The sequence below is a fragment of the Pezoporus occidentalis genome, unplaced genomic scaffold, assembly GCF_034315485.1.
Source record: "Pezoporus occidentalis ecotype Australia unplaced genomic scaffold, CSIRO_AGI_Poc_V1 ctg56, whole genome shotgun sequence".
Lineage (NCBI taxonomy): Eukaryota > Metazoa > Chordata > Aves > Psittaciformes > Psittacidae > Pezoporus > Pezoporus occidentalis.
The window spans coordinates 1,539,732-1,563,241 of record NW_026915899.1 but is presented as its reverse complement, the minus strand read 5'-3'; the positions used below and the strand labels follow the sequence as shown (position 1 = coordinate 1,563,241).

The window sequence follows — 23,510 nt, the reverse complement described above, 5'->3', positions numbered from 1 at the left end:
AAATTCTATATTCCTGTATTTATATGCCATTAGTAAAGCTTGGTGCTAATGGTTAATATGTTCCCTCTTTCTGAAACTTGCTATGATTCAGCTATTAAGTTTATGTTTAGCTATTAAGTTATTAAGTTGTATGTGGAAGGTAAAATCTCTGCTTTCCTAGGTATTTATGTTCTGATGCAGGTACTGCAATTGAGACAGATTTTCACAGCAAGTGCTGGATTTGTTTTGTGGACTGAATTCAGCTAACATATAGCTAACATGAGCTGCTGTTCTTAAAGAAATGCATGCATTTCTTTACTGTAAGGGTGGTGAGGCACTGGAATGGGTTGCCCAGGGAAGTTGTGAATGCTCCATCCCTGCTGGTGTTCAAGGCCAGGTTGGACAGAGACTTGGGTGACACGGTTTAGTGTGAGGTGTCCCTGCCCATGGCAGGGGGGTTGGAAATGGATGATCTTAAGGTCCTTTCCAACCCTAACTATTCTATTCTATGATTCTATTACTGGGCTGGAGGAGGAAAAAAAGTACACTTTCAAAACTTCTATGACACACCAGTTATTGCTATTTTTTTTCTTTTAAACAATACCAAGTATGTAAAATTCAACACAATGAATGAGGAAAGCCCAAAAAGTCAAGCCTTCAAATTCATGGAATTAGAGAAGAGGAAAGAAAGTCCTATTGCCACAGTGTGAACAATGAAGATGACTCTGCCATCACCTTATTCATAAGATGAATTGTGTTTTACACAGAAATTGTTTTCATATATTTTTTTCATCACTCAACCCCACTCAGCAGTAAAACAACAACAGGCAACCTACACAAGATTTGTTTGGATAAAACTTTAGGGGGTTATGTTAATAATGTGGTAAATATTAAACAGCATAATACTGCCTGAGTTATCTTATGCAGGCAAAGATAATTCACCTCTAGTACTTCTAGAAGAGTAATTCCTCCACTTGCTTGAGTATAATCTAAGAAAACAAACAGAAGAAATGCATTACCAAAAATGCACAGAAAAACTTTGATTCTTCCTTCTGGTCTTTTCTGTTTCTTTTTTAATAAGGATGATGATGATGATCTATGTGCTGCTTTTAGACTGTAATTAATGTCTAAACAAACTCCTTCTGGTTTATATTCACACTTCATGCAGTAGGTTCTACTGAACTGATTATCTGGTGAATACTTATCATTAGAATGATATTCTTATTAGAACAGGCTTCATGGAAACCAGAATGAAGGTTTTATAAGATAAAATAATAGAATTGCATAAAAACTCCAGCGAGAATAGGGATGAAATTCTGTTATCAAATGCCTTGTTAAGGTCTCTAGAGAAAGCCAGTCTTCTTGACAACTTTAATTTAAATCCCACAACTGGGATTTTGCTTAAAAATGTCATCTTGAACAAAAATTTACTTCACATTTTAGAATTTTCATGACAGGTATCTAGAGAACTCAGGGTCTGACAAGAACTTGAACTGAAATATTTTAATGAAGTAGGAATTACAGTGCAGCTGGCATCAGCTTTCAAGACAAAGTCAGTTCTCCCCAAAGGTGGTTTTAGAAATGGCAACCTTGAATAAAAACTGCACCTTGACCTGACAGCCCAGCTGATGGAAGATGACTGCCTTCATGACGTGCAAAACAGATGATTTACTGTTTCACAACTGATGACTGTCACCATGTGCCCTTGTTGCACCAGCTTTCTTGGTCTGCTAAGTAGAACTCTGGAAACAGCATTAGAATAAAAGTCCTTTTCGTCACAAAGTGGACAAGATAAATCAATCCCAGGCAGCCAGGAACAGTGAAACCAGGAAGAAAAACCCATCACACACATGAAATTTTTGTGAGTTTCATTGGCACAAAGGAAAGGTCTTCTTGCCTGAGGACATTCAAATCAGCAGTCCTGAGAGCAAGTTTTCATTTACAAGAGCAGAACAAAAAGACAAATCAAAGACACAAAGCAGCAGCAGTTCACTGAGCAGACACACAAAAGTTATGGGGCAAGGGAAGAGACATTATCTCCCCAAGCAAAGCTGTTCATGAATAGGCTTTTCCTCTTCTTGAGGGGAAAATCCCGATTGGACATAATCTGCATATATGCTGGAAGAATGTTCCCACATTTTGCACTGATTGCCCTGGCCATATTAACTTCATCAGCTATGGCCTAAGATATTGGAATAAACTACTTGTGAAACTTTGTACTGGAATTATTGTATATATGTATATACATACATTTATTATAATATTTATTTATGTAAAAGTTAACAAACATATTGTAAGGACTAAAATCAAGTAATTTAGCTTCTCATCTACTTTTTTTCACCTCTTTTTTTTAAGGTCAGGCAGAGCTAAATTTGTCAGCAAGTGACTGTGACTAGTAGAATGATACTGCCTTTGTTCTGCTCATTCCCACTCAGAGAAAAAGCATCTCTGCATGCAAGAAATCTGGGTACCCAATCATTGAATCTTAATGCTATTGTTTTGTCATAACCCACCTTTTCTGGTTTGGAGTGTTTCACAAGATTTTAAAATGTACAGTCAGATGCATGGTAATGCATTAGTCACACACACGGTCACCCGAACAGTAACTGGTTGACAATAAAACTTAAAAAAGTTAGCAAAACGTAGGATATAGAATAATTCCTCAAAAATTCAATGGTCTACTACTATCTGATATAAAGATACAATCTTATTTGTTCTGAAATTTTCTCATGCCAATATAATAGTAGTTAGACAGACAAGCATGCTAAAACTCCACTATTCACCTGAACTCTCGCTTGTGCTTCTGCCCCGTTTTCCCTGCTGACCACTCCCTTTGTCTTCTCTCTTCTTGACTTTTTATTTGGTCTGAATTCCACCCCAGAATCTATTTATGCATCTAGAAAGATATGCAGGATAAAGCCAAGTAAGATGTGTCTAAGAGAGATTGATTCTCTCAAACCGAAGCTTTCCTGGGGATCCTCGCCAAGAGAAGAACAATACCTGTAAGTACCATAGCAAGACTCCCCCATACACAAGCGGTTTCACTGCTCCTCATAACCGTGCTTCTGATAACATCACATACCTGCAACAATGTGTTTTACTATTTCCACATCTTAACATGCAGAGTTGTTAACATGCTTCTTGAAATAAAACTTCCGCAATGGTGATGTCTTAAAGCTAAGTTGCTATTTTATTTTCTAGTTCTACAATACACATACTACATGTGCATTCTTTTGCTTATAATTTCACCTTTTACTCTCTAGTCTGACCTCCAGCCTCAGCCTTGAACTGTCTGGACCTCTTTACATCATGCAGCACTTGGTCTTGTTATTGTCATCCCACTGTGACTGCTGGGGTTTCAGCAGGCCCACAGCTTCTGACCAGGGAAGAGCCTGGCACTCCTTGTGTAAGACTGACTTGTTGATCTGCACAATAGTTTAACACTGAGAAGACTGAAGGCACTTTTGCAGTTGTTGGCATAATTACCATTATCTGGCAAACAATTCAGATTACCAAGGTGCTAAGAGACGTGTAGTATTTAACATAAGACAGTGTATCAGAGAGACTGATAAATCACTATGATAACTGAACTGACAAATACTCAAATCTAATCCTAGGTGGTCAGGTATGTTCTTCATTTAAATATTTCACTGTAAAACAAAGCATGCTGCAATATAAAATACATGCATTCTGTGGCTGCAAAGTTGTGACAACTATTGTACTCTCAAACACCAACACCAACATTGTAACTGCAAGACTGTACTTGCACTGGCAAAAAACCAAAGGGTGACATCTAACCATTTTCTAACAGAGAATGTAAAGTCTCAGGTTCATTTATTAAAAAGGTTGTCATATCTCATCAGTAAAGGTCCTTTCTCTCACTGCATAAACAGAAAGGATTATCTATGTCATTTTGTTGTTGGTTTGTTTTGTTTTTTTTTCTTTACATGAAAGACTATTTTTGTTACAGAAATGAGATACTTATATCCAGTACAGAAGCTGGTGCCTGTGACATTTGGAGGTGCAAGTCTATGACCTTCCTTCTGGAAGGGAAACCAGGATAAGGACACAGCAAGCATTCCATCTGCGGGCATTTATGAGAAGGAGGAGGAGAGAAATCAGATCATTAGATTCCACACTAGGATAAAAACAATTACTTAGAAGAGAACTGTCTGCAACATTACACTGTCAGAAGCAAAACATCACATAGCTTCATTCCTAAAGGTTGACTGCATTACTGAAATATCTGTCTCCACCACTGGGAAGGACTCAGTGTGCTAAGTGCTGTACAAACACAGAACAGTTAAATGAGCTCTCCCAGAAAGCGTGAAATGTAAACACAAGGCAAAATACCCCAAATGGCCACTGACAGACGGGGAGAGATGGGATAACGAGGATGCACCACTTAATGCCTGACATGCAACCATGTCAGCACACTGACACCATGGACTGCTCATGGAGATTGTGCATTGAGAAGGTTGCTTTTGGTTTTGTTTTTAAGAACCAGGTTCAGGAAGAAAACTTGCCTTGCAGAAGAAAAGAAAATTAAAGGTGAATAAATTAAAGGTGAACCGCTTCCAACAGGTAACACAGGTAAAATGCCTGGACTGGAGAAATACAAGATTGGTACAGCAAAGAAAGGAAACATCCATTTTCCGCAGTGGTCAACTGCACAGCATATCTCCCTGACAATTTCATCCTTTAAGGAGTAGCAAGGAGTAAAACAAAGCTCTTTACACTCAGCTCAGTCACTACAGTAAGCTGTTCTGCCCATGGGGACAAGTCTAATGGGTAGAGAACTGTGTGTTGAATAAACCAGAGCTCCACATACTGTTCTTAATCAAAATATACTGGAGCAGCCTAGCTGAGAGTAGCTGAAAGCCTGGATAACCCTGGCATCATCACGTTGGAAAGAAACAAGCACACAACAATTTTTATCAGGAATATTCTGAGAGAAGCCAAAAGGATATGCTTTGTCTTTGAATGCTGATGATCTGGGTACCCCCTGAAGGTTAAGGCTGACATGATGCTCTTCCTTTAGACTGCTGCCTCTCCTTACTAGACTCAGTAACATCTTCTCCAGACAGAAACCTTAAGCCAGCTGCCTTTTCATTCAAATCCTTATCGCAGGCTGGCACTTAGAAATCTGAGCGATGTTAACTGTCTGCATTTGATGGGAACAACTGTTGAGCTGGGAGTTGTCAACATTTATTAGAGTCATAAAGAGACTGCCACGTAACGGGAGACTGGAGGAAATCAGAACTTGTATAGTTTTGAGAAGAGGTGAAACTCCATGAAACAAGTACAGTTCTGAACAGGAATACTGACAGAATGTTAGCTTTTGCTAATTGTACTCTCATACCAGTGAGAGCATGGAAAAATATCAGAGACAACATATATGGAAAACAGATTGAAAAAACATCTTAAACAATACTTATCTGGCAGACCTGTCTATGTAGGTTGCAAGTTCAGAAATTTCACAGCATTTAAATATACTGAATAGTAATATGCATACAACAAATAATCATGCATTTTAGCATTAGAGTACACCTCTCTTCAGTGTTCTTCACAGACAGTTGCAGATATGTTACAGAAGAAAATTTCCTCAAAGGCTGTGTCACAAGAGTTAACTGCATAATTCACAGAAAAATTAGTTCACTGTTGGGCAAGTAACAAAAGGTTACTATTATTTGACACATTGCTCATTGGTGGCTAACAGTCAGCAGATTAGAAACCAAGCCTTCCTTAATGTTATTGGGAAGATCTGACCCCATGAGGTGGCATCTCCTGAAGCAAAGGTCATGCTCTCCCTGTCAAATCATTCTTCAAGTGCGGTGGACAGAAAACATGGGTTTAGAAGACTACAGGTTCAAAACCCTTGAATGGTGATGGACAGATAAATACTTGCTCTAGTGCATTCTTACTATCTGGTCACACAACTTTTCAGTCTTCTCCAAAAGCTGGTAAATCCATGCCCTTTCTATCAGTCATCAGTGCAATCTCCTCGATTTCTTTGATGAAGACAGTGCCACACTACTATTAGTTGGTTCAATTTGGCTCAGACATACAGCGGTCGCTAAGATGCCTGTGTTCACCATATCTAACATATATTTTGTAAATCAATTTTAGTTGCAAACACTCCAGACAGGTAAACACACAAAACACTTTTATCAGTATCATTAACATGTAAGATAGAAATGTTTTATATGTTTATGTTTATAACCACACATTGCAGAAATAAAGCAATCTATTTCTATATATGGGAATAACAGCTTATTTTAAAACTGTTATGTCTTCAGCCTTTCTCTACCTAGAAAGATCCATGGACTTTCCATTTACCTTTTACCAAAAATTTCCCATTCTTTCCTCAGATCACTAGAATTGCTCAGACATGACAAATGCCTACAGACTTTAGATACATGATGTACATAATTGTGGATACATAACAACTAACACAATTTTAACATTCATCCATTATTAGATTTATAATGAATATAAACAAGAATTACTTATGCCCACAATATCATTGGTATTGTTATCTTGAGAAGAATTACGAGGTGACTATCCCAGCACCTTCCTTCAAAAACCTGGAAAAGCAGTACAGGTACCTAAGCAAACGAGAGGACAAACTGGTGGGGAGTCTGTTCTTACAAGTGAAAACCTCAAGGCCAGAATGAAGCAGCAGCAGATTCAGTGCTATGTGTTGCTCTGCTTTATTAAGGAGAGCAACTAAATTTCAGCATTATGTTTTGCTCCAATTCCCCCCTTTCCACTCCTCTCTCCTCATAATACCTCTAATTTCACACAGGTAAAGATCCCACTTACAGAGTGGTTTCTGCCTGGTCATTCCCTTCAACAAATACAAGTTTAGCTAGGTTTAGATACCTCTGTACAGCTCAAGCAAGATTATATCAGGCAGCAATGTGCTTTTCCTGACTTCAATAACATGAAATAGCTGCTTGTTTAAAATCTTGCGTATAACTAAACATTGTTCTAGACACAGAAAATAACCAATACTTTGAATTTTCAAGAAAGCTAACTGACACAGCTAAACAGCCAAGCCATGTCATATTGCTGTACTCCATCATTAATTAGTCTAATGAACACTGAACCCCCACCAGATAGGATGAAGTTGTGACTCAGAGGAGCAGATGTGATTCTGATCTGAAACCTCTGGGGAGCATCTGTGACAGGGAGTGTAGCAGTCCGTCTGAAGAGCAGTGCCACAGAAGAAGACATTTCTGCCATGGAGGAAGAAATTAGTCCTTCAGTGGCAGTTAATTTGTTCCAGACAGAGAATTTTGCTGTTAGGAAAGGAAAATGTCTTTTATGAAACTTGGATAAATGCCCAAACAAGTATGTTATTTCAACTCTACATAGAATGTCTAGTTTAGAAAGATATCAAAACCAACAGTTGTTTATAACCTCTTTGTAAGTATATTTAGAGACAATCATAGAATCATAAAATCAGAATGGTTAGGATTGGAAAAGACCTTAAGATCATCTAGTTCTAACATCCTACCATGGAGAGGGACACCTTCCACTAGACCATGTTGCCCAAGGCTCTGTCCAACCTGGCCTTGAACATTGCCAGGGATGGTGCATTTACCACTGCTCTGGGCAACCCATTCCAGTGCCTCACCACCCTCAGAGCAAAGAACTTCTTCCTTATACCTAACCTGAACTTTCCCTGTTTCAGTTTTAACCCATTCCCCCTTGTCCTATCACTATAGTCCCTGATGAAGAGTTCTTCTTTGGCATCCTTGTAAAATAACGAGCTAATGCACAGAACCTGAGACATACTTACATCAATAAAAATGTTAAAATGCATGTATCAAATTAACTTCAGTGCTTCTGTACATGACGGTTTATTGTGCAGCAAGCACAGAATCACTGCAAGACTGTGTAGTTAGGAAAAGCCAAAAGCTGACTTACTGAAAAGATGAGCCACAGATCAGCTTTGATACTGCAAGACAAGATGAGAGATCTTGGAGCTGCCCAGGCCAGTGACAGTCATACAGTTTTAGCCACCCTGCATGACCCCACATATACAACTCTAAATGCTAAAAGACTCAGGGAGACCCAAGACCTTTACGGGACCTAAACTACAATTTCTTCCTACCTAATAGCCCAAATGAGTTTCCTGACCAAGTTAGAGATGCTCAAAAGTATGAAATTGTAACACTGTGTGAATACTATTGTAATGTGCACACTACAAACACACCACAGGAAGCTAAAATATGTCACTCAAGGTCACTTAATTGCCAGCATGATTTAGAAAACATGCTTAAAGCTCCTTGCAAGCATACAGACCAGTGTGTTTGTAAGTCCTTATAAGAAGGACCGGGCACAAGATAACATGTTCTTTGCAGGAACTGTATTTCTACCTTCATACCTTTTATTTTACTACAAGAAATCCTGTTTCTGTTCACAATTCTGGCAGTGCCTGAGTACATTTGCCACAATGTGACAAGAATCATCAATATATATATATTTGGTTTTTGCTGTATGACAAAAGCCTTTAAAATAGGACAATATTCCCTGGAAAAGACAATGAACCAAGTCTTGCTAATTTTACTTATTAAAAACTCTAATAAAGCATGTAAGATAGGAAAGACTACTGTAATGTATTGATAATTTTCAAACTATAAATGTTTTAACACAATGAATATTTCTCTATTATTATATTAAACAGAAAAGAAAGGAAAATTACTTGGAACGAGTATGTTTCCCTTAAGAGCTGCCCTATTTCATTACTAAGTCATTCTCCATTCCCATATGCACCAGAAAAAAACATTAGCCTGCATCCTGTCTTTTATTTCCACTGTAAACAAATGACATTATAGGCATAAATCACAACCCAACCCAAAACTTAAACTTTGTTCTCAAATATTAAGGTGGTTGCTGGAAAATATAAAATTCCTGGAACGTGAACTGAAAAAGTGCCATCACTAACAAGCATAAGTTACACTTCTCATTCTTATAAGATCCCTTTTCTTCTGTTCCTGTGTACAAAATGGATGGAGCTGCTGACTCAGCATAGTGCTAAGATTTCTTTTAGTAGTTTGTATCTCACTGTGATATTCAATTATGATTACATGCAGTTTCAGTCCCTTGTTCCCAACACTCTGTTAATGGCTGAGATATAGGATAGGGGGAGGTTTCAGAAGGTTACATTCTAAACTTTGTTAAAAAACAGCCAAATGAGTCCAAGTTTTACTGAGATCTTACTTCGTTCCTTACAGCGCAACATGCATTTCAGTACCTTTTCCAGTACTTCTCTCTCACCAACATACAAGGGCAATAAGTATTTCTTCAGTGCACAGAAGGCTTTAGTTTTTATCAACTTATAACTGTTTTCAAGAACTAATATCCTTACTTTTGTCCTAAATCTGAGTTAAAAGACCTGAAGTTGAAACCATTAAGTTGCCACCTTACAAAGTTCAACTGCTCTTTTTCTAATCTCCTTCCTCAGTCTACAAACGTACCATAGAAATAATATAACCAAGTAGGAACAGGGAGTAGTGTGGGTTAAGAAAGCCCAAAATGTCTTAAGTGATTATTTTTCTAGTGCTTTTGTTTTCCTCCTGTCTTCTAACAGGGTTCTCCCTCTTTCTCATTAAAAAAAAACCCTCTTCCACACATAATTTTGACCAAAACCCTTAAGCTCAGGTGAGAAAGGGGCCTTCAGCAACCAGAAGTTTGAATCAGCAGTCCCTTTTGGAATGCAGGAAATAATTAGCCACCTCTGTAAAACACATGAAAGTCTGCTGATGTTAATGTACTGTCAAATTTCTGTTTCCAGGATATCTGTAAAACGTTCTCTGGGTGATTGCAACATGCAAGTGACCATTAAAAGGAAATAAAATATCACAGAAGAATTTTGCTCCCTCAAGAACTTCCAGAATCACTCTCTGAATTATTATTTGCTCCCTTAAACTTACTACCACCCTGGGAAAAACACCCCAACCACTTTAAGGAGTCACAGATGAGTCCCCCCTCACCTGTAGGGGCTCAGACTCAACTCACACACCTCCAGGTCTGACAACACCAGGTCTTGGAAGACACTCCAGGAAAAGAGCCAGCTCCTCCAAAGATGGGAAGCCAAGCACTGTTTAGTTTCCCTGTCCTGAGATCCTGCTCCCCCCCCGGACACCCCCTGTTATCACTCATTGTCCTTGCTGGCCTTAGAGATGCATTCTTTCTCACTGTGCTGATGAATTAAGAGTCTTTTTGGTGATTTCTTATTTTCTTTCAATGTGGTGTCTGCACCCCATACCACACTTTCTATATGATTTATTTTGACCATAGTGATCTCTTTGTTTTGTAGACTGCTGACAGTGCCAAAGTCTTCATTAGCCTTCAGATGCCATGTTCTACTTATGACCCATTCCTGAGCTATTTTCATTAATATTTGCATTGCACATAACCTTCCAAGCTTTCTTTTTGTGTCTCAGCCTCTGTGGCATTTTGACTAGCCTGCGGCAGCTTAATTCTTATTGACAGACTCCAGAGAATCCAATTCACAGAACTGGTTCCTACGCCCTTAAAGTAAAGGTGACTAAACAGATCTAAAGGGCATCATATCTCTTACTCTGTATTTGAATGTGATCAGTAATATACTTCACTGAGGTTGTTTGTGTTGCTGTAACAGGCAGCATCTAACCAGGTGACCTTTTACACTTTAATTTTTGTGTCTTTAAAGGTTGGTTATGTTGTGTGCTTTAAATTATTTCACGCTTTCATATTCCTTGTTTTTCATCCAAGAGACTTTCTTATTGCTACGAATACGGTCCATTATTTGAACAATATGTGCCCTCTAGGTTTTCACAAGTGAGCAAACCTACAACACAAACAATATCCTCTCCACTTATTTCTCTACTGTACTTAAGGAAAAAAAAAAACCACCAAACCTTAAACTGGTCATTGATTGGTACCTGATTTCCTGATAGGTCTCAAAACAAAAAATGGCCTTCGCTAAAGATAACTAAAATGTACATATCAACAAAATGAAGCATATTAAACATTAACAACTGCATAAGAATGGGATTTCTACAAGATAATTAAAGGCAGTAACACAAGGAAAACTGTTGAGACTTAACTGTGCTCCAGGAGCTTTCTTGACAAGCAATACATTAAAACAAACAAACAAACCAATACTGCTATTTTGGGATCTTCCTGCAGCAATCATTCATGAATGATTTAAAAATAACATTGCTGCTCTGAATTCGTTTTATTACATGGCTTTACATATGAGCAACATGAATGAGATGCATTTAACTTACTTAACAGCTATACTGTGTATATATTAGATACAAAGTAAAGACATTTTATTTCACGCTATTGCTCTACCACAATTGCTAATACCCCAAGCCATATGTTTTGGCAAAGACTTTGCTCGCACCCACGCAGTTCATAGATTACATCCTGTACGGCCCTGAAGTTAATACTGGATTTGTGACATGAGAGTTATTACCAAGGCAACAAATAGAAATCAAACAGTATTACAATTTCACTACAGGCAAAAAAGAGAGCAGAAGGCAAAAAAAAAAAAAAAAAAAGGGTAAAAATCCTATTAAAGACAAAAATTCTTCATTAACATAGAAAGAAATGGTAGAAAATACTGATCTGAATGCATTTTTTCTTTAAATAAATTACTTTGGGTTTAGGTTTTCTCCAAAGTGAGAGTGTTTCTCTAAATATGCTTTTACAACCCAAAGAACTATAGGAGCAGATTTTATGATTTACCATGTAAAAAATCACATTAAGGCAATACAAAACAAAGTACTATCAGGAGGCCTGTTGGCTGTTTTTCAGTGTTTTAATACAAATGTCACAACATTCTGGCGGGGTTATCACTGAAGACACATGAATTTGGATGAAAACCCGAGGGTAAAAATTGTGCACTCGTGCACACAGTCCCTGCTGATCAGATTTCATTAAAAATAAAAAGATGTTTCAAATGAGAAGACAGCAGGATTTCCTTTCAAATAACTTGGTATGTTAACTGCTGTACAGCTCTTTTAACACATCTTTTGAGTATGTTATATAAATAAACATTAATATTTCCAAATTAAGATATTACAAAAGCCTTTGTATTGGCAACATACAACACAAACCTTAAAAGAAATTTACTTCTGTGAGAACATGACACTGAAAAATGGTGATTTATTAAAGACATTTGACTTTGGGTTTTGTTGGCGGTTTTAATTTTTTCAGTGAGATGTCAGTTACTGCTCAGAAGAATCCTTTTTAATACATCAGCAGCATTTAAAAATAATTAAGCAGTTCATTAGGCAGACGCCCTAGTAGATGGGTTGAGACTGCGATTAGTGATTTTCTGGTGTTATATCCTGGGGTTTACTATTACACATGCTATTCTACCCCTCAGTATTTTTTCTTTGAGCCAATAAACCAAGACAGAACTCAAAAAAGACAGGAAAAAAAGCAAAATATTTCACGTGGTTGTTCAGGTCATCGAATTAAAGGTCCAGGTTTGGGGAAGAAAGAAAAAAAAACACCACAACCCCCCCCCCCCCCAACCAAACAGGCTTTCAGCACCAGAGAAATAAGGAGAAGACTAACATTTAAACACTTATGAAATGGGAAATGTTAAGTGCCTGTTACAGTACCCCACATCAGCACCTTGGACATGCTTCCTCTGAGATTTAAAAAGGTTTTTTGTTGTCTATTTTTAAACCTGAGGAAAATTATAATGGAAATAAACATCTACTTCAAGATCAATTGATGGTTTTGGCAGTCTAGGGGTTTTTAAGTCTGTCTTGATTTTAGGGGTTTGTTGTTCAGCTTTGCTGGTTTATTGTGTTTGTTTTTTTTTTATAATAAATGGATAGAGTATAAGAATTATTAGAAGAGAGGTGGGATGTAAAAGTTTAGATTAAAGGAAATCAGCCTTTAAACTTACATTCATCTCCTATGGTATGTCTACTAATTTCAACACCAGAACCGCCTAAATGTGTTACTTCTAATACATTCTCTATTGTTGTAACAGTTTAAGCAAATTAGAAATGATGAGTATTTCTATTTCCCCTGAGACACTCAATCTAATATCTCTAAGCATAAGCACTAAACTGTTCTGATAATTGCTCTATATTTTACTTAATTTCATCCCATTACTCCCCTTATATAATATCTTGAAGTACTTCCCTGATCTTTCTGATACCCACACCTTCAAAACTTTAATATCAGAATTACCTATTCTTTGATGGTATACTTAGGACAAGGATGTACCTGTAAAAGCCATCTTCCAAAAGCTCTGGCTATTTAAGACTGACAAAGCATGCAGCTTCTTAAATAAGATAAACATTTTACAGCTTTAATCTAGTTAACAACGCCATCCTGATTCACTGGTTTGTTTTGCATCTTTTTGTTTTTTTTTTCCTTGAAGTGGCTTAGAGCTGTGATTTTCCTTTTCTATTATTTCAAAAGGAATGAGAACACAAAATGGGCAGAGAACTGGGATTAGCAGTGAGAAAGCTTCAGCCTGAGAGGGAACCTTGAAGTCTGGTGTATGACACTGTCCGAATAACCCAAGCCCCAGGTTTTTGTTTGTTTAACAGTAAATTACAAATCTATGCCTTTAAACTGACTCGGATTAATTTCTGGCCATCACACAACAGGAGAAGATTCACTTTCTTTTTAATCTTACTTTTTAAAGGGGGAACAGCAGAGTGTGTTTGTAGTGCTAGCAGCACTGATACACAGGTGATTTGGCTTTAATGCAGATACACTCTCTTATTTGTATCCTAAACACCCTCTTAGCAATTATTGCAACTGAGAAATTAACAGCCTGTGGAGCTAAACCACCAAACCCTTAAGCTGGTTTTGTAGGTCATCTCCATCAAGCACATGCAAGGGTACCTGTGACAAAAGGTTTACTCTTTAAACAACAGTTCTAAAGCATCAGAGTTGTTTAAAACACAGCAATTGATACATAAACTTTAACAACAATGTCACAGCCTTAAAAATGTTCAAGTTTACTGAACTGCCTTCTTGTGCGTCTAGGACATGTTACATGCATCTAGATCACTCAGCCCTGCACTTTGCTGGCTAAGTGCAAAAGTAAAATGAAGGCTAAGGTTTAACTACTCCTTATAGCTCTTGCACAGGTTTAGAGCTATTTCAGATGTCCAGCATCATGACCTGCTAGTTCCTCTCCCCATGACTCCAAATACCAATACTCACTACCACCCACCACCCTCTTGTTGGAAGGGTGAGGATTTGTGCAGGCCATGTTAATTCACCCCTGAGGCAGTTAAGAGCCTGTTTCCTCCCTGTAGAACAAAGGGTTCTTATTTTTTTTCCTCAGACCTGCTGCAGTTTTCCTTAGGCCAATGTTTTGTTTGCTTGTTTGGTTTTAGTTCTTGGATATAGCTATTGGCATCCTGGCGTCACACATTTATATTTCAGCCACTTCCTAGCAGATTAACTGAGGCAAACTCCCATTACCAGGTAATATTCCCTTCCCACATTGGTATTTTGTGCTGATCAAGAACAAACATAATCAGAGCAGGGTCTGGACAAACTATGGTCAGACTTATCCTTGACTGACACTGAGGGAGAGGTGAAGGCAAACAGAAAGCGAGAGTGGGAAGGATTGACTCTCTTAACATGGCCATTTCCCAGCTGTTGTAAATACTGCCTGTGGCTCCTGCAGACAGCATTTGATCAAAAAGTGTTTAACATTTCTGTTATCTACTCCACCAGCACCTTAACGGCTGGCTTGTAGACTGTTTCTGTTCAACCTGAGGCCCAGCGCTTAAAGCAACATTTTGATCTCCAACTCAGTTTGTCCTTGGTCACAGTTCCAAAGACATCGCTCTTCTCTTTAGGCTGTGTGATAAATTTCCAAACTTAAGTGGACAGATTTCCACAGAGAAACTAACTGTTCAGTTCAGATCTGTCAATTTACTGATGGGGGGGGGGGGGGGGGGTTAAGAGGGAGAATCTATGCTCCAGGGCTTGGAAAACTTACCATACAGGCTGGTTTCTATGCAAGAAACTAGTGTCCAATAAGAACAAGTTAGTAACTACCAGCTGTTTGGAGCTCTTTAAGAAATATTTTCTTTTTAATACACTCTTTATTTTAAAAGAAACAGGCTCAGCTGTGATAACAGTACACTACCTATGGAAAAATGGTTGCTGAATATGCCAACCTTTCAAAATAACAGGGTTTCATTGTACTTCAATGAAACTATGTTTAAAGTATTTCAAGTACTATGAAACTGATAAAGGCAGCTTCCATAATCTCTCATTTAGAATGTTTTACACTGAGTAATATGAAATTAGTTTTATTTATTGACTACAATTTGTTTCTCTCAAGAGCTGTTGTAAGTTATATCACATCATTTCTGTATAGCAGATACAACAGAGACATCTGGTATAAGAGGAGAATCACCTTTCTTAGCATGACTGACTAGACTTCTGTCTATCTGCTTTTCAAAACATATTTGCAGTCTATCAAAAAACACCTGTATGACATACAAGTCCAAAAATGCATCTCTTTACTGAAGTTTTTTAGATTCACACTTTGCAGTAGTATATAAAGCATCCTGAAGGAAGGACAGTATCATGAAATGAAGGTTCACTTCTCAAAAAAGGAAGTTATTGGAAATATTTATTAAACCTAAAAAAATATTTAATGGACTATTATCTGAAAAGCAAGTGGACAGGCAACATATGGTTTCTTTTTGTTTTATTAAACATCTTCTGAAGCCTAAGGGGAAAATGCAAACTTTAAGACAAAGCCATAAACAAGACAGTTTACTCACAAAAAAATATCGAAGGATGAAAACTTAAGCAAGAAGCAGCCTCAGTGTTATGGAGGCATCAGGGAACATTAGACCTGTCAATTACCAAGACTCTTCAATTATCTTGACAACGTTATGAAGTTCATATCTGAAAAGACATTAATGTAATTGTCTCTCCTTCAGTCAGACAGGAAGCACACTTGCTTCTGAGTATTCAAGAACAAATGAGGTGAGAAGTTACTGGCCATGGAAAGGCTACATGACCGTCTGCTTGGTAATTACTCTGGCACAATTTAAATCTAAGTGGAAATTACAATAAAAGATATATTGTTCCTCAGTAACTGCTGTGGCTCTTGGATGACATTTTAGCATTGTGTAAGTTTTGGGTCTTGCTTTGTCCTGTTTGCTGTTTCATTGGGGGGTTTTTGTGTGGTTTTTTTTTGTTTGTTTGTTTTAAAATCAATTCTGGAATACAAAGCGCAAGGAGAATGTGACCCACCATTACTTTTTGCCAGCAGAACTTTTGTTTACAGATCTCAACAACTATTTTCCAATATTCGAATCAATAGCCAATGCTATAGCAAAGTCTCAGTTCAATGACTAACTTACTCATTATAAACCTGTCATAATTTGTAAATACATTAATGATAAATCTCTCCATGGCTGCTGATGCTGAAAGAGTAGAGAAGTTTGCTACTGTGTGTGCTGTAATTCACAAAACAAATTATTTATGTAAAGATATTCAACAAAAAAAGTTGAAAGGTTTATCTGCAGTCACTGTCCTATGCTACCTATTCAGTGTCTCATTTCAGGAAAGTTTAAAAATTGGAACTTAAATTCAAGTGTGTCAGTTTGGATTTTCACCATCCCTCTGGGGTCAAGTCACACAACCCTGTAAAGCAGAAGTATCAAGTGCTGCTGCAAGCCTTGCTCCCCTGTTTGGCTCTAAGGTTGCAGAGGTACATGCTGCCTCATGCTTGCTTCAGCAAACAGAAGCAAAGGTTTACAGCTCCTCATGGGTTCCAGCTCTGCAACTGCTGCACAACAGACGCAGTGATTAAACCTGTTGGGAAATGTGCTTTGCTCCCATTAAACTCCTCTCTAGCCTCTACTAAACTCCAGAAGTATCCTGGCTTCTTTCCAGTCCCACTCCTGTTCTCTTTCATTCTGTCATTTACATTCAGTACAATATCCAATCACTTTTCATGTTAATTGTTTTAATATTCTTATCTTCAAACCTTCAATTTCCACTTGTTACATAATCTCCTTTTGTCCCCTTTTGTCTTTTCCTTCTTTATTTTATCCAGCTTTTTTCCCCACATCTTATTACTCTGAGCTTACTTCCTTTTCCACCCAGTATTTTCTTCCAGTCACTTTTTCTTGACAGCTGAAAAAAATGTTTCTTCTTATCATCTTTTTGTTGTTATTCTTTTGTTTCCTTGCACAGATTAAAAAAGCAAGACTGTTAGAGCTCAAAAGCATCTGTGAAACAAATTCAAACACCAATACATTTTACATGGGGATTCACTCAACTTTTAGGAGATGCAAGGATATCTTAACAATAAATAAACATTTTATTAACTAGGAATAACAGATCACATATACCAGCAAACAGCTTAACAAAAATGGTGAAGGCCATGAGCTCTTCCTGTTGACATATTATACTGCTTTTCTGCTGCAGAAAGCTTTTCTAACACAGTGTGAGAAAATAATGGCAAATTACGAAACTAGCATCACATCAAGCCAGTATTTCAACTGCAGAACAAAATATTTTGCTTGGCTTTCAACAAGTCCCCTGAAGTTTCATAAGAATGAGAATAATCAAGATGATACAGCTCTCTCCTCAATCTTATCTCAGATTACAGTCTTGAGGGCACAGGCAGCCTGTGTGAACAGCCATCACCTCAATCAAAACTAGCAAGCCCCCAAAAGAGCAGCAGGAACTCCTGCACAGGCCACATTACCTGTGAGCAGTTCTGACAAGACAATACTGAACTCCCTCCAATTATGGCTAAATTACTACTTACTATTCAAAGTAATTGAGGATTTTTCCCAAAAGCTTTCTTCCCCATATTTGTCTGGGGTTTTTGACTGCAACAAAGCTGCAGAGTACCAGAAATGATTCCAGAAGTCTTTGTCCTGCAGGAACATTAGCGTACAGCAAATACATCTATGTACTCTATTTGTGTTTTTCACCAATTTGAAAAAGTCAAATCCTTCAAGTCTCCTCTTCTTCCCACCCCTAAAAGGATTTTCTTCTTTTTTTAAAAAAAAAAAAAAATATTATTTTTTTAAAGAAGAAACTGATGTGGAAAATCAGCTTCGAGTTTTGACTTAAAATTGGTCCTCCCTGAAGGCTTAACTATGGGCCACTGTGGGCTTGAAAATATCTGCACACCACTGTTTCAATACAATCCTGGGATATGTTTCTATTAAAAAGCTAACTTGTAGTAACTGCTGTCCTGGAATATAATTTCCTCCACAGGGTCTTTTTCAGCTTCCTGTGAGCCAAATTTGTGACTCCAGGCCGGAAACACCGAGCTTCACATTTCAAGATGAGAAAACACCATAATGATAAGAAACGAAAAAGTTAAGCCATTTCAGATCTGCTCGTACCAGTGTGAGACACTCACATCTGAAAACGTATGACTTCATCTTTTACAGGTCAGATAAGCTGGCAAAAGCCATGACAAAAGGGAAATGTTTTTTTCCTGCTTCAGGCTCTCTATCGAACAGCAGTGGCACACTTGTTTTTAAGAAAAAAAATGAATCAAAGCAAAGGTCACTGAGCTTTATTCTTTTACTGACTAAATTTATCGTGTTAGAATTTGTTCCTGTGAGAGTCAATCTCCTTAGCCTATTTTTAAATTTTGCTCCTCTTTTAGATCCACCTCCTCAATGCAGAGGTTGCTCCACATGACGCTCTCACTAGCTCAGTAACATCCTCTACATGATGAGAATTCCTGGTTCCTCGCGGCTGGATGTTATATACGTAAATGGCTGATTCAAACACAATATAAAACTACTTCTGTGCAAAAACTAGATCAGTTTATCACACAGTGAAATGGACAGATGACAGTCTTCAACAACTCTTACAAAAGTTCTTTTAGTTTTCCTCTCCCCATCTTCAAGAGGAATCCAACTACAGATGGACTTTGTTGCTCTCATGGGCTTCAATGTTGATATGCAATTTTTAATCAGAAAACACAGAACAGACTCCTTAATCATGAGAGCTCTAGATTTTTGTTGTTGGCTCCATGTGTTTCTTGTGGGTATTATAACGCTTTTTAGGATCTCTTCTACTACTGGGTACGCTCAGTCATTATTTTTAGACCCCTGCAAAATTCCTCTACATAATTTCCTACATATAACACTCGCACTTTTTGATTCAAACACTTGTTTTCTTAAATAGAAGAGTTACTCAATAAAGCATATACAAGTTGGGGAAGTACTAAATAATTTTGTGTTTTCTTCCTCATATTTTCATTTTACTTTCCTGCTTTGTGATTTCATCACAGTCTGTTTTCTAAAAAACCAAGCTTTTCAGACACACAAGCTCACTCCTGCGGCCTCACTTTCTTACAGTGAAATACAAGATTTAACAAATACTTTCACAGCAGAAATAGTGAAAACCTCAAGATGGAAGATTAGAACAAGTCAGGGCCCATCACGGATGCTGCCATGTCAGCTGGTCACAGTGTAGAGTTGTCCCATGGAAACACATAAGGAGAAAGGGAACCAGAAGCTAAATTCTCTGCTAGGGAAAGCCAGGCAACAGGAAGTCAAGGTCATCAGCCTCTTCTCCTACAGCCTAGAAAGGGGTATACCAAGAAAAGGGGATTCACAGCAGCACCAAAGAGACAGTGAACACCAACCATCAAACATTTTTTGTGACTGTTTCTGGAAAACAAGCTTGCAAAACCACTGAAGGAAAGCCAACAAAATCCTACAACCTCCAACCACAACCAATGCCTGTTTCCCTACTGCAACGGAACAGCAATCCCAGAATGTCATAACTTAACATTACAAAGAGGAAAATAGTGCTTAGAGAGTTAATGCAATCTGACAGTTCCTTAAGGTACCATTCAATTACTGCATTAAAAAGCAATCACCAGTTTCTAAGTAAGCAAACCATCAACAGACAGCTGCTTACTTACATTTGAAAAAAGTCCTTTCATAGAAGACTGTTTGCCTTGCATACCTGATAACTAAAAATTTAGTTATACTGGATTATTAAAAAATACTGAATATTACAAATGGCTTACAAGCCAGTCGTTTAACAACAGTGCCTTCCTGTGTTTATTATAGGCATTATTTTAAAGCTAAGATTCAACTGGTTTATAGTTGTAATTCTGTCCTCCTACACATCCGCAAGCAAATTAGGTCAATCCCAAACTATTTGTAAAACCTCCTACACAGAAAGGAGTTTGAGATTTTAAAACATACGAAGTCTAAAATAAACAGTCAACCTACCAGTGTCTTAAACCTTGTGAACTGCCAATTTTTTGTTCTAGCCTAATAAGGTATCCTAAAGTAGTATAAACCAAGATGTGAGAATGACTGTCCTTGGCCATAAGTGGCAACCATATCACGTTTAATAACATTTTAATAATGTTTATTATATAAATTCCCCCAGTTAACTTCTAAACTTACTTCTACATTTGGCATCTGTAGCATCCTGTGGCAATGAGCTCCACTGTGCAATTATGTGCTGTGTGAAAAACTGTTTATTTTAAACCCACTGCTGCGTAAGAGCTAGAAGTCTTTAAAACTGTTATAAGAAATGATGAATAGTCATGCTCTGCCCATCTTCCCCATAACATTAGTAGCTTTATAATCCTCTTGTGTTTCTTCTAAGCCCATCTGTTTTCCAAGCTGCAGAGTCCTAACCATCCTGTTCATATATAGGTATCTCTTTCCCCATATAACTTGGTTTATCCTGGTGTTTGCAGACCAGTTTCCAGATTAGTCATGGATGTCATCATAGAATTATAATGCAACGTCAAGATCTCTTTATTGAGTAGTAACAATTTAGACTGCCATGCATGTTAGTTAGCCAGTTCCCTCCTGCAAGCATTATTGTGTAACATTGTATGGTTAATGCACTTGCCATTTTATTAATTTGTTATCTTGTATTATCTTCCTATAACTGTTCATGCTCACAGATTTGGAGGGAATCATGAATGGTGCATGAGTACAAACTGTTATTTTGCTGTTTAGCCCTTTCACAGACTTATTAAAGCAGCGAAGATCTCCACATAGATCCCTGTAGGAGTATACTCTCATTTTATGATAACTATCCTCTATTCTTACCTTTTCTTTTTTTATTTCCCTATCTTAAAAAGTCATTAATCTGAGAGGGCTTCTCTCTTACCTTTGAGACCATCTTGTTTCTTCAAGAAGTATTAGCAGCAGCTGTCTTCAACTAGGATGGTTAGTTCATATGGAAGATACACTTCTAACGTGACCACAAACTTGCACCCAGCTAGTTAATAATCTGTTTACAACAGTCATATTTGCTCTTCATATTTTATATTTTCCATGTACACGTTCATTTTTCTTATTTATAAGCACGCATCTTCTCATTTGATTCTATGACAGTTTTAATTAATTTTGATAAGGACAGAAATAAAACCTTCTGGGGTGTAGCTTCATGCAGATTATGTATTTGAGTTACTCCAGACCTGCTGGGTGTACCCTGATGAGTCCAGGCAATTTGTTACTAATCATTTTGATCAGCTTGTTCTAAAAGTTCTTCCACTAACACTTGAATTTGAAACAGACCATCTGAGACATCTTAAGTATGGGCAGGAAGCCGCATACACCTATATAATTACCACAAATGCAAAAAGACTCTTTGTAAGATTTGGTGCTAAAGATTTATTTTCTGCTAGTGTTCTCCCGCCTTGATCCTTACTGGGCCTGGAGATTATTAGGTCTGTTGCTTCTGATGTGCCTGAATAGTTTCTCAAAGCTCTTTATGTGCCTGTCTCCTGGTTTTCATGCAACTTACCAGTTTCGCATCCAAATTTGGTCACAACTTCTACTTTATGAAGTCTCTCTTCACCTGCTACAGACTTCCCTCCTTTGTAGTTTAATAATGCTGAATTTGAATTTTTTTTTTCCCTCCTTGTGATAGATGGCAGATATTTATCACTTAATATGGTAGCTCTCGATACCACTAAAAGCTTTATTCTTTCAGGTGTTCCTTTAAACAATTTCCTAACAAGCTTGCTCCCTTAGGTGTAGTTCTCTCTATAAGATATTACTGCAATATATTTTACACTTGCTCTTAAAACAGTATGGATATCTTATTCATTACAGTTACTCTTGTAGGAGAGCTCAACAGTAATTTCACCTCAAGATGGGTCTTGTATCAACATATTTGTCAAGAGCTAGTCCTCTTGTGAGCTGACAGCTTATCACAAACCCCAATATATGTTCTTCACTTCTACCTTTACTGAATCCTTATACACGTAACAACCACGTAAAACAGGAAATGTTTCTTCCCTCAGCATCTTACCTCTTTTAGCACGTCACAATAATGTTCTATCATGGTCAACAGTCTAACCCTCACCGTATTTTGATATAGTTGCACATAAATTCAAACCATAAGTGTACCTTCTTGTCTTGACATACATAGCTTTGACTGTAAACCCTAACATAGAATAATGTATCTCCAAGAGTACAATTTGCATTCTCATCTCTCTGTAAATGTTTGCCCTCACGCTAACACCCTCTTGTACCAATTTTCTGAGACACCAAACACACCAATATCTAGATTTCAAACCAGCATTCCAGCTCTCACACTCCATTTTTCACATTTCAGGTTTTCTCCAGAAGCCCATGTACAACTGCTACTGGTCTGTCTTTTTCTAATACTTTATAAAGAGAAGCAAGCAGTAAATACATACATGATGGTGTTAATCCCTGACAGTTGTTGAAACATCTGCAGACCACAACCCACAATTAAGGCTCTTCGAGTTGGAGGGTATGTTAGCATTCTGCAGATCACAGGTCCAGCTTAAAAACAAAACAAAACACACACAACAAAAAACAATATGTGATAGTTCTTAAGTGATCGCTCTCAAGTCAACGTTCCCAGGCAAAACAGGCTTTGCACCTTAGTTTCAAACACACTTGGATTATTACAATACTTTCTGAACAACTCAATCATTTCACTTCTGCTTTTCTGCATGGTACTACAAAGACGATTTTCAGGAAGCCCAGGCAAAAAAAATGAAACTGCTTTGTACACAGTGCATAACTCTCCTATATCATACTAACAGATTGCACATCTGCTGCAATTGAAGGTACTCAAAGTTATCACAGAATATCATTGTTGTTTCCTCTCTTAAAAACTCTCAGAGTTATTGAAAGGTTATTTCAGAAATGCTGTGACCCACTGCTCAGATCTGGATCTTGCAGATACAGTGCTCTCCCTAGTCCTCCAAAGACCCAATTCCCACAAATCAACTGCAAGTGTGGGTACTCTGAAGGTATGGGGTAGATCTATTCTGCACAGCTGTAAAGCCAGCAGAGAGAGCACAAATGATTTGATTTTTTCCATGCTTTTGGTAGCAATGGTATGAGGCTGTATTCAGAAAAGCAGAAAACGGTTTCTCAAGAGAAAAGCAAAAATTTGTGGCAGAGAAAGTTCTGTTCCCTGTTAATTTTGTTGTTTTGTTTGTTGTTTTTTTTTTAAAGTAATATATCAGGCAAAACTTTAAAATACTTCACTTCATTATTTACTTAAATTTC

The 23,510-nt window shown here is 37.6% G+C and overlaps 1 protein-coding gene across 2 annotated transcripts in view; it reads right to left on the bottom strand.

Moving 5' to 3' along the window:
* Positions 1-23,510, bottom strand: part of SLC2A13 (solute carrier family 2 member 13) — a 163,766-nt gene that overhangs the window by 66,422 nt on the left and 73,834 nt on the right. For both annotated transcript variants that reach the window (XM_062638326.1, XM_062638327.1), the window contains exon 4: positions 22,664-22,772. In XM_062638326.1, the coding sequence (XP_062494310.1) occupies positions 22,664-22,772 (109 nt within the window). The remainder of the gene's footprint in view (positions 1-22,663; positions 22,773-23,510) is intronic.